We start from the raw sequence: 12,671 nt of genomic DNA, 5'->3' as shown, positions 1-12,671 counted from the left end.
AATTCAGAATAAAAATGGGCTAAAATATACCAAGAGGTCAAAGCTTCAGAAACAGTTTTAATATTTTTAACAACTTTATTGCAAGATGTAATTTATCATGACTTTTAGCCTTCAGGTTGCTCCTTAGTAAATAATCCTTAAAATTCTGACTGCTTGTTTTTTTTTTATTACCAGAATTTATTTGTACCTTTATTTTCAATACTCAGTAACATTTAATATCATAAAATTACTTTTGATACTTAAATACAGTAATTATCTGATACTTTTATGTAAGCAATATCCTCACAGTTTAGGTTTGCTTCTACCAAAGTTATTTTCTGTTTAGATACTCTTAATCAGGTATGGCTTTCAAGTATTTCACTCACCTCCACTGTGTGTGTGTGTGTGTGTGTGTGTGTGTGTGTGTGTGTGTGTGTGTGTGTGTGTGTGTGTGTGTGTGTGTTGGAGACTTTCCTCTAAGGGTGGAACACATACATAAACAGAAACAACAAATTATCTCCAAATCCAGATATATTTTTATCAAAATAACAAGGAAAAGAGAATGTGGGCAAATGAAAAATGAAAAAATGTGGGCACCCCTTTACCAAAGGTTAAACTGTAACTTATGGGATTATTAATAATTTTCTTAATATGGTTTTATTTTTAAATTGCACAAAATTGTGCTGGTGTTAATCTTCTGTTTCAGGCAACCAGACAGAGGGATTTTTCATATGACTGTTGACTTTCATGAATTTAGAATATGACTAACATATATTAAACCACTTTTAAAAAAAAAAAAAAAAAAAGATACACTGACACACAAGATGTGCAGCACGTGGGCGCTGAGTCACAACAGTCAAGCTTGTGTCTGGTTGGTGGAAATGGAGATGTTACAGCTGCTCTCCCCCAGGTAATGCGCGCAAAATCAAAGGTAGTATTCGTTTAATTTACCTGTACAACTCTGTAACACGTGTGTGCGCGCGTGTGGCCCTTTCATTATAGAATTGAGAGAGAGCGTGCCTATAGGTGAGCGCGCGCAGACCCAGGAGGTCTGTAGTGAATGAGGGAGGCGGAGACGCGCGTGGCCAGACTTTATGAGATGCGGGACATACCGAGGTTACAGAGCGCGAGAAAGAGTTCCAGAGGAACGGAGTCAGTGTCGGTGTGTTTGACAGACGGACTGACAGACGACAGGCAGGTAGGATGTTTTCGGACCGCTGACTCCACTTTCCCAGCCTGGTTGTGTATAACGGCCGTGGGAGCAGGACCGGAGCGGCGACACGGAGCCCGGAGCAGGAACCGCACATCGAGTCACCGACAGCGGGCAGAGGAGAGGGGACCATGGGCTCCGCTTCGTCCTCCTACCGGGTCATTTACCTGGACGTCGACGGCAGGATTCAGAAGGTACGATAGATATGCTAGGCTACATGCCAAACACAGAGAAAAGGAAAGAAAGAACAAAATAGAAATTTGTAGTTGACTGAGAGAACTTCTGACAAAAACACAAACATGAAAAGTGTCATTCTGAGGTATTAAAAGCGTATCTTAAGAACGTGGGTATTTTGAAATAAAAGTTTTCTTAAAGCCGTAAAAAAAACTGCTACACAAAGCGGTCAATAATTGTTTAATAATAATAGGCCTATAATAGGAATAATAATAATAATTATTATTATTATTATTAATATTATTTCAGTGTACTGGTTCAATTATGTATTTTCTGTAGTTATTCATTGTTTCTGTCAATGATTAGGTTATTAATAGGTGTGCACCATATTCGATTTTTTTTGCCAGACATGCCATTTGGCCAGTAGGCCATATCAATTTATCCACTTTTTTCCTGCCCAATTTAAGTCATCACCAAGTGTCCTCTGTAGTAGAATTAACATCAATATAATGCATAAACTTATGGTGATGGCCCACCAGCAGATAGAGATATGAAATACAATGATTTATAGTTTATGTAATATTTATTCATTGTGCAAAATAAGAAAAATGCTTTATCTTGGGGTTGATGTTTTGTTCATGTTCACGTTGTAAGAAAAAAAGAAAAGTCGGTGTGTGATATGGACAAAAATCAGCATGCAGGCCCATTCCGAGATTTCATTTTAAAGTCAGCATCTATCAAAGGTGTGCAGATATTATTGTGCATTCCTAGCTGTTAACAGACTGACAGGCTACTTGCTTTAATATTGTCCATTGCAGTGTTCCATAGTAAGTCTTCAGACTCCAGAGGAGGTTAAAAAAGAAGAATAAGAAAAAAGAGCAAGTAGGCCTATCATATGTATAAAACAGTCCCTACATTAATATTACATTTAAAATGTAAATGTTACAGTGATTTAGGGAATTAAACAAATGTCATTAAAAACGGTAAACTGCTATAAATTCAGTGTGCACGTAGCGGACGCCCTGCAAGTCCATATATGGATTTTATAGAAATCAGATGTGGTGAGGGTTTATTTTGTTATCAGTAGTTTGATCATTTCTTGGCAGCCTGGGCTCAACTAACTAAAAGAGAAGTGTGTCCTTGGTTCATAAAACTCTCACAAAAGCATTACTGTAGCATTAATGCAAATCCCCTGGAATACTGACATGTGATGCTCAATGAGGTGATCATCACAGCATCATGATTGTTGTGTGCTGTGAATAATTTACAGAAAAGTATACACAAACACTGGTATGGCCTTTAGTCTAAATGTCATGTCTGTTTATTGCAGTGAATGTAATGATATGGAGCACTTTACTGGCTAAAAATAGTGTGCATAAGTAGAGACATCATAGTTATGATGATGTGTATGAATCATCACTATTCACTGCAAATTCACCGTTGTCTTCTCTGTGTGTTTGTGTGTGTGTGCGCGTGCGTGTGTGTGTTAGATGCAAGGAGAAACAGATTGCTGTGGGTGAAGTGGTTATTATTCACAGTCAGGCAGAACATTCAGACAGGTTTGTTTCAAGACTGCAGAGTTGTGAGGTTAAAGAGTAACTCTAACCTCTAAAAACACTCAGCCATGCAATTTTTTCAGCCAACAAACTGCATGAGAATCACAGAGCGCAGCTTTCAGGTTGCCAGCTTATCCACCTGACAGCGATTCTTTGGTGTGAGATGGTGACGCTTATTAAAAAATCCTGCAAATATTAAAGGGAAAACAGAAATGTTTCTGCATGTCAGCTTCAATTTAACCAAATGTATGCAAATTGAATCTGTGTAAGCTACTGATGACCTCTCTGTCACTGTAGTGTAGTCCTGCGGATACTGCAAGTCTGGGAAACACTGACACATGTTGCATGTTAGATAGAGACCAAAAAGGAAGAGAATTTAAAGTGAAACTTCAATTCTCTCCCTTTTCCAAGTTCTCAACATTGGAGGCCAGTCAGCTGCTGTCATTCATCCTTTCATTTAGCCATCCATCCATTTTCCTAAGCTGTTTGCACAGGGTCACAGAGTTGCTCATTTTAGTTGGAAAACCTAAATCACTGTCAGCCTCAACCACAAGAACCAAAATCCCACCAGAACATCCAGATTTATTGTGACCTGAACCGTGCCTTCCACAGGCAAATTAAAAACATGAATCATTGCCCTCATGTAGGAAACATCATTACTTCCTCTGTTTAAGTGAGAAAAAGCAAAATGCTCGAGTCGGCACAAAAATCCAATATTGTAAAGTACACGCGCACACGCACAGACATATGTTTATCTTAAATGTACTTCATGGACTGCTGAGTAGTAATTGTAATTGTAACAGTTAAATGCGGTGTAAATTTCAGTTGAATTATCCCATTATTGTTAATAGAGAAAATCTGCACTGCTGAAGTCCACCTCCAGCCTGGAGTGTTGAGTCAGAGAATGCAGCCACAGCTCTGTTTACATTGACAAACCAATGGAGGAGGAATGGCAGCTCATAAAAGGCCATATAATGAGGTTTATGCCTCACCGGCACTTTGCATTTATTGCGATGTGTCTTTTTTATGAGTTCACAGAGTGTGTGTGTGTGTGTGTGTGTGTGTGTGTGTGTGTGTGTGCTTTACTAAAACCATGTTGCTTCCTCATTTACACATTTTCAAAATGCAACAGGGTGAGTGGCTTTGCTCTTGTTTAAAGGGTTAATACAGCCTCAGGGATACTTTGCTGATTTTTAACCAGTTCTGTATCCCAACAATCTGGGTAGTACATGTAGATGAGCCATGGTAAACTTCCCTCCATCTAACCAGTTTTCTCTGCTCCCCTCCCACTGAAACCCCACCAGATGACACGCTTTGTCTCAGGGTTTTCCACACGTCCATTTATTCGTGGCAGCCAGCCACAATAAAAACATCTGTCACTATGAGTAGATTTTCTATTTTTGGAATTGGACCGTTGGACCGTTAGGAGTGCTTTTGGAATATAAGGACAGTGCAGGTATTCACTGCACCACAGTCTTGGAGAGCAGTGCATACTGTTGTCACAGATGGAGCAGTGGAACACCAGGCGCAGTGAGGGTGAAACTAAATTGGTCATTGTGCTGTGTCTGAAAGTTTGCATTCACTCTCTCTGCACTCTGCTTCTCCTGTCATCCATCAGTCTGATGAGCTCTGAACGGATTAACTGATCACTTATCCACACTGTGACTCAAACTGCTGTTGAGGGATAAAAAATAATGCATGATGAGTTTCACTTGTGCTGCGTTTATGGACCTGCAAAAATGTCTAAATTTAGAGAGGGGCACAGAATGATTAAAAGAAAAGGGACACACACACACACACACACACACACACACACACACACACACACAAGTTAAAAAAACAGCCCAAAAAATAATGATAAAACAACAATAATGTTTAAAAAAAGCATTTTAAACTACATTTTAAGGATGTTTATCATTTCAAATAATGTTCATGTGTGGTTGAATGCTGACTAAGATGCAACATTTTAATGGCAACATTCTGAGGATGTTTTGGTGATTTTGAGAGGTGACAAAGCATAGAATGCATCCCCACAATGTTACATGAGAACAAAGGAAAAACATTCTAAAAGCTTAATTCAGAACATGTTATTGAGTACTGAGATTATAGGGCATTTTTTTAATGAAAATGTAATGTAACATTAACAAAAAAAAAAAACTCTTTTTGACGTTTGTAGACAAAGTTACCCTAAGAACATTCTCTGTACTAAAACATAACTTGCCACTGGAAACATTACTAAAACATTTCATGGTTGCATTGTACCATTCTCAGAATGTTTTTAGAACCAAATATTGCTAGCTGGGTGTGCCGGAATTAGGCAGCAGCCAGGCTGTACTTGCACATTTTTATATTGCCTGCGCCACACATACCACCAGCACACAAAGAAAGAAAGAATACACAAAGAATGTAGATGTGGATTGAACCCTCTCTCTCTCTCTCTCTCTCTCTCTCTATCTATCTATCTATCTATCTATCTAGATCTATCTATCAAACTCAGAACAAACTCTGACCAAACACTTAAGCTAGGCAGTGCCGATCAAATGTAAATTAAGCTTCTGTTACTGTACTGTTTTTTTCTCACCAAAAATATTTCAGAAACATATTTTAGTGTGCTGTTTATTTGTAGTAGCAAGAGTTTGTGAACAGGAAGTGGGCGCCATACTGCTTTCTGCACAGTGAAAACAAAGGCTGAAAAAACAGAGATCAGACAGTAAAACTAAGCAGCTCTGATCAAATATAAACCAAGGTTGAACAAATGTTTTCAGAGAAATGTTTTAGCTTACTGGTATATGAAATCATTTGTTACCAGCAACAGTTACCACATTGTCAGACAGATCAATTTGAATTATGTCACGTACCAACAGAGGCGTTTATTGGTCTGGTGTGGCGCAGTGCATTCTGGTAGTTGTATGCTTTCTGTGCCACAGTCCTTTCTCTCTGTTTTCTTTGCTATGTCGCACTAGTTTCAAAGATTTTTGCATCAGGAGAAGGGTCGGAAGTTGGTATCAGCCACCAGATAAATGCTGATAAAATATGCAAGTAGATTTGCTTTACTCATCAGCCATAAAAACAAGAATCTGGGGCAAATCACACTGAGACACATTACACCAGGTATGACCGCTTCAAAAACACCTTGGAAGCACATATAAAAAATGGCTGGGAGAGCTTGTGGCCAGAAGTGACATTGACAAGTGGTGTGACTCTGCGTCATGAGTGGAAAAGTTAAAAATATTTAAACTTTCATGCGCCCCCAAAAACTGCCAGAAACATGTACTGCAGCAGCAAGAAAGGAGTGCCTGACAGGTGCGCTCTCCCGTAGGGAAGCAATGGTTTGCCTGCAAAGCTTTTCTAGCGACGCATTTCCTTGTAATCGGTCCCTAAACTCATTTTGTCTTGAGAACTCAGAGAAGAAAGAAATTAAATAGAAGAAAGATTAAATAGAGATAAAATTTTGGATGTAACTTGTTATGGACAGCGGTGTTCAGTGTTATCAGCCATAGATAAATAGAGACAATGTCTCAGGCCATCTTTTTTTTCTTTTGAATGGTGTGTGTGTCCTGCAGCTGTGTGGTTGCATGTGATACCTCACCAGCAGCCAAATTTTCTGTATTCAGCTGTATAAAAAAATCTGTATTATACTCAGCTGGTTGTTCTGTTGCTTGGCTGGAAAAGTACAAGCAGTGCAACAGACACAACCATTTAGATTTAGATTTGGCTTTAATGTGGGATTAGTCTCAGGTCAGGGAGACAGATTGTAGGTTATATGCATTGATTTGACTATGAAAGGATGAAGTATTGGTAAGGAAATCAGTACAGTCAGTGGATGGTCTTGTGTTTTCCAGCTTTAATTGAAATGCATTTTCTTTGTTGTAAATAACATATCTGTTGCATATTCAGCACTTCTTTTCATACACTCCCTGGATGAACAGCAACTTGCATTACAAAGCATGTTATTACTACATCATGGGCTCTGTCTTTGTCCCTGAAGTCATTGTTTTCAGTGTTTGTTTTCCTTTTGTTGTCTCACGTCCTTATACGTTTAATCAGATTCTGGTTTGTATGTTCTCTTTGCGTGATCAGGTTAAAATATGGCATCTTTTTCATTTGCATGACAGTAGAGGCGGCTAGTTGCTATTTGAGATCATCATCCAGGGTGCATTTAGCAGCAGGGGACCAATTGTGATAAAGTGGGGTTTGTTATTGAAATTGGTTTCGGTATCTTAAAACAACAAGCTGAATTTGTGTAGCAGCAGTAAATACTGTGGAGAGAAAATTAACATTACTGCTTTGCTTTTACACATCCTGAGAATTATTGAACTCATCAAATATGTTAATTTAGAGCAAAATCGGAAACTCAAAGTGCTGCTGTATGACCAAAGGAAACACGTTCAGCTCTTTCATCAGCTAGAGTGCTAGAGTTGCTGTTATCATATCCCACTGGACACGTTACTGCTGCACACTCATTTACATTCAGCTGACTTTTTGCTTGTCATGATGTTATTTCAGCCCAGTCACCAGAAGACGATGTTCACATGGTTTGTTTTTTCAAATAAAAGATACATTAAATTTATACAATTTCATACGTAGCATATGAACAAGTAAATTTCCATGCACCGTTTAGTAGCGCTACAGCTATAGTTCAATTAGGTCATTTAATGTGACACCTTTTCTTGTCCCAATATACAAGCAGCAGAGGAGAACCATTTTTTGACGAAAGTATGTCCTATTCCACCACAGCAGGTGGAGATTTGCCCTCTTCAGCTAGTTGCCATAAACCTATATTATTTATACAGTCTATAATATAGATTCAGTCACAGTCATAACTGTTTATTTACAATAACTTCAGGGTAAAACTGCTGCATCACACACATATTACAAAACAGCGCTGAGTTAACTCTGCCTTCATTGATTAGTTTTAAGCTACCTACAAAAAAGTTTTAGTGTTCACTACATTTAGAATATTTTCAGCACTTTACATTACTGTCAGACAACCCTTACCAACGGGGATTTGAAGCCATTATATCAAAAACATCAGATTCCACTGAGAAAAATTTACTCCACTGAATGGCGGAGCTGCTGCTCTGCCGCTGCCTCCATCACCTGCTGTGGAAGGTAAAGAGGAGACAGTATTCAAATATAATGAACACCTACACTGATATTGATTTTTTTAAGTGGCTGAAGTATGTTTTGCTGTGGGCCTGTCCATAGCAGGACATCACTTAGCTTCTGTGCCGGTGTTGTGGGAGTGAACTTTATTTATCAGGGAAGAGTGGTGACTGGGGTGTGACTTTTTTATTTAAAATAAATGTAATATACTACCTTTTCAAGATGTATGTCCCTCACCTAAGCCAAAATTAAATAAAAAATTAAAAAGTCCCTCCTCAATGCTTTCATTTTTTTTTAAATGCCTGACATGTTTTGCAGCATCCCTTCCCCCCTCACAGGTTATGAACAGTCCCTATTTCTAACCAGGTGCAGCGACTAGGAGCACGTGCAGAACGCCAAGTCCAGTTAAAGTCCAGCTGAGGTGTTGACATGACAGAATAGCTAGACTTCCAGTCACATCATCTGGGTGTGTTAGTCCAATTTTGAGAAATTTGATTTAGTGTGATTTTAGTCGGACTAACATGTTGACATGGACTAACACAATAATTAGACTTTCTATAACATCATTTAGATGCCCTGAAAGTTGTTAAAGTGATGTAGCATATGAGCTTAATTGCCATCGGGATGATGGATGGCGCGACACTACCGCGAGATGTCTGCGAACCTGTAGACCACTGCTCAAGACTAACAAAAAACAATACTGGTTGTTTTTCACTTTGCGGTGTTCTTAGCAGCACATAGCAGCCTTTTCCAGAGATGTGAGCCTCTGAACATGGTTGTTTTTCACTGACACATGGTGGCGTTTCCCAGGAACACTTAAGCCACTGAACCTGGGCAGTTTTAGCCACCTAACTTTTCAACTTAGACTTAGACTTAGACTTAGACTTAGACTTAGACGACTTTATTGATCCCCGGAGGGAAATTTAGTTGTCACAGCAGCTTGGCACGTAAGACATACAGAGACATACATAGAAAAATAAGAAGAATAATAGAAAATAGAAATAGACATAAATATATAAAAATAGAATAAATAGAATGCTGAGGTAGTGCAAGAGTACTGAGGTAGTGCAAATGCAGTGGTAAGGTGCAATCTGATGATGGACCATGAACCAACCTGTTCCTGCTTTTTCAGCAGCTTTTGTGTCACTCAGTGTTGTTGTTTTTAACCAGTGGTTCTCAACCTTTTTTATGCTGAGATGTCCTAAACACAAAATAAGAAAATATACCGGTTTGAGCCGAAAATTGGACTGGACCAGTTTATTAAACTTTACCAGGCATCCACGATGACTTACCAGTCCAGTCCTGAGTGGAACATAATGACACCTTTGCCCAACAGAAAGTGTCTAACTATCAAGTAGCATCACGTAACACCTCAACTCTGTCCACTATGCTCTCTGTTCGCTCCTCTTTTACTTCATGCAAACAAACCATGTAGCTATCAGCTTTGCGCTCGAGATCAGACTGGAGATGTTAACACCTAAAACCTTCCCAGGCTTGTTACATTACTTTTTATATCAGAAAGCACATATTTTATATTGTGATATTTACTGGAAATTAAACCAACAGCAAGTTACATTAGCCTAGCTTATTTTTTGCAATGCTCATTTAGGTAGTACATTAATTTCTGCAGCTGATATGTATGACACTAGTGGCTCAGTTAGCTTGTTTATGAACGTAACATGTAGATGCAGCAGCATGTAGCTCCTCAAATCCTTGCAACATTTTTGCTATATTTTGCTATATTTTTCTATTTTTTCGACTCCATGGCCTCTTCTGCTGAAGTGGACAGAAAATAATGACAATTCAAATGCGTGTATTGACTCAGTACAAGGAAGTACCTGAGTATATACAGCAGGATTGGGCAGATTTAATGAGCAATGTGAGTACAGTTAAAACCTAAATAGATCAATTATTTGCAGTCAAGTGAAATAAAAACAAAATGCACTAACTCAGGATGAGAACTGTAACCAGAAAAGTAGCCAAAGACAAGGGTTTATGGTCAACAGAGGACACATGCTGATATCTGATAGGGGCAGTATTTGTTTTTTATTCGTCAGTCTTAGTCAAAGTTACAGGAGACAGAGTTTCACAATTATTGTGGCTTTCATAACCATACATTTTCAAATTGTGTTGGAGGATATTTGTGCAATATTAAATTCAGTAATTCGAAGAGTAGGAAAAGTCAGCCCTTGCAGTGTGTTCCAGAGCAGAAATAAAAAGCAGCTGTATGTGTTTTGCTTGTGAAGTAATGCTCTCTGTCTGCTGACCCCCACCAGTCCCCGTCTCCTCCACCTGTGACGGTCTGCCACTGCCAGACCACTCAAGTGCTCTTTGACCTCTCTCCTCCTCCACAATCATCTCTTCTTTCACCCTCCTGACAACGCTCATTAAAGTAGCCCCCACCTCCTGCCTCCGCCACCACTGCCCGGCCTCCCCTGTCATCTCTGGCTGTGCCTCGGCTGTTTGTGCTCTATGATGCCACACATCACATGCAAATACCTTCTTTATCTATATAGGTCATCGCTCATTGTATATCGCAAAGTGACACATATCACTTGTCATGTTCAATGACATTGCTTGACCTTGTATATGAAGCTGAGGGAGGGACGAAACACACCAAATATTTACTGCCGCTGTGCTGCAATGTGCACATTCTTTAATCAGAACAAGAGCCTGGAGCGTGGGAAGCCTGCACGTTCAGAGTTTCTCCCCAGTGGTTGGTTGCTCCACTTTCAATTGTTAGAGGAGGAGGGAGAACTATGATATCCTGCTGCAGGAGGACAGTCAGGTCAATTCAAGTCAAGTCAGTTTTATTTATAGAGCCCATTATCACAAAACATGGTTTGCCTCAGAGGGCTTTACAGTGTACGACATCCCTCTGCCCTTAGACCCTCACATCACCCATGGAAAAACTCCCGAAAAAGAACCCCTGTAACGAGAAAAAAAAGGAAGAAACCAAAATGGAAGAAACCAGAAGAGACACCTTGCCATGCTGTTAACATCTACAGAAGGAGGAGAAAGTAGCTGATTGAGAATAGAAGGTAGATTTATTTCTCATTTTCTAAACAATTTTTCTGATGGCATCATTCAATTCCTGGAGTGCATTCAGTGAATTTGCGTAAGTCTTGTGTCCTCATGGCTCCCAAAAAGATCTGCCCATCCAGTGCAACAGCTTGATGCTGGATGTTAGGGGTTAACCATGTCTCTGTGAGCATTCTAGTGTCCCCTATAATACATCCATGGTGTCACTACAATGAGAAAAGCTGGTTCACCTTAACAGTCCACCTTAAGGGAGCCTGGTCTGTTTTCAGTGGGACGCTAACTTAGCTTGCTAACTTCGGGGCTAACTTCTATCACTTTAATCAGCAGCTGGTGAGCAAGACATGGGAACGTGTCTCAGGTCTTTCAGAGGTGTAGCATTTATTCATTGACAAACAGCCTCAACTGTTAACACATCACACAGCCGTGTCATATTCTCTGCTCCTCTCACTGCAGCCTTACTGTCATCATCACCGGCACACACGTCTGCTCTCCCCGCTTTTGCTCCTTGTCGCTCATGCTCTCTTTCTCACTGTACATGCTGGATCCAAAATGAGACGACAAAGTTTCAACAGGTAGAGAGGCAGTGCGCTGTGGCTCTCTGTTTTCAACCCATGCTGAAACCTCTGTTTGGATTTTGGAGCACGAAGTATGGGTGCGCTTGATTTACAAAATAAAAGACAAAATGGGAGCAGCATTGTAAGACTCACCATGCTGCACATAATCTTTTATCTCTTGAAAATCGAGGGAAGCCAAAATCGTAATCAAAATTAAAATACGATTAATCGCCCAGCCCTAATGTGTGAAGAGTAGTCTCTGATGTGCTGAGTGAACCTCAATTTTTATCTCATCCACTTAATTCTCTCGCGACTGGACATTAGCCAGAAAAATGCTTGGTAGAGGAACAGCTCTCTGTCCAAGGCGGGTCAGCTTCGCCTTGATGCTGGCTTTCCTCCCTCTCTTCATCTGGCACTTTCACTTTTGTTTCTTCCCTTCGTTTGTTTTCCTTTACTCAAAAGTAAATTTTGTTGTATTGAACAAAAGTTTTGTGCTGTGTGATCTGCAGTGAAAAGATGAAAAGAAGTGATGACAAAAGTCCAACTTTACATATTTCACACATATGATAAACAAGACTAGGCCATGCTCTCACACCAGAAAACAAAACTGTTAGTGCACTATTTTTAATGTCTGTCACTGTATCCAAGGAGGCTATAATATATAATAAAATATGCATTATATTATTACGTATTATAATACTCTTAGTGCACTATTTTTAATGTCTGTTACTGCATCCAAGTATAATATATGCATTATATTATGCCTCCGAAATCACAATGACAACAAAAACATAGTGTCCACGGCATTTATAGTTCTTTATGGCATGGGTCCTCACCCATTTTTTAGACCAAGGAGACCAGGGAACCTCTACAAATATACTGTATAACACTGAGTTGCATATAAAAGTGGGTCTAAAATAATATGTAAGGTGACCCTAAGTGCCATAAATATACCCTTTTATGGTACATAAAATACTAAGCTATTTAAAATAATAATTATTGGCAATAATAATTATATATTTTATATGTATTGTGTTTGTTTCTGAGGTG

At 39.3% G+C, this 12,671-nt stretch overlaps 1 protein-coding gene across 2 annotated transcripts in view; it reads left to right on the top strand.

The window, feature by feature from the left end:
• The first annotated feature begins 938 nt into the window (after positions 1-938).
• pde9aa (phosphodiesterase 9aa) overlaps positions 939-12,671 on the top strand; it is a 48,904-nt gene continuing 37,171 nt past the window's right edge. Inside the window, exon 1 of one of the 2 annotated variants that reach the window (XM_088082841.1) lies at positions 939-1,383. In XM_088082841.1, coding sequence (XP_087938967.1) covers positions 1,321-1,383 — 63 coding nt within the window. In that variant the 5' untranslated portion in view covers positions 939-1,320. The remainder of the gene's footprint in view (positions 1,384-12,671) is intronic. The other variant, XM_088082840.1, reaches the window with a different exon arrangement.

The sequence above is a fragment of the Plectropomus leopardus genome, chromosome 10, assembly GCF_026936395.1.
Source record: "Plectropomus leopardus strain MGB_pleo_1.0 chromosome 10, ASM2693639v1, whole genome shotgun sequence".
NCBI classification, from domain to species: domain Eukaryota; kingdom Metazoa; phylum Chordata; class Actinopteri; order Perciformes; family Serranidae; genus Plectropomus; species Plectropomus leopardus.
The sequence above is the reverse complement of the archived record's forward strand: the minus strand, read 5'-3'. Positions and strand labels throughout refer to the sequence as shown.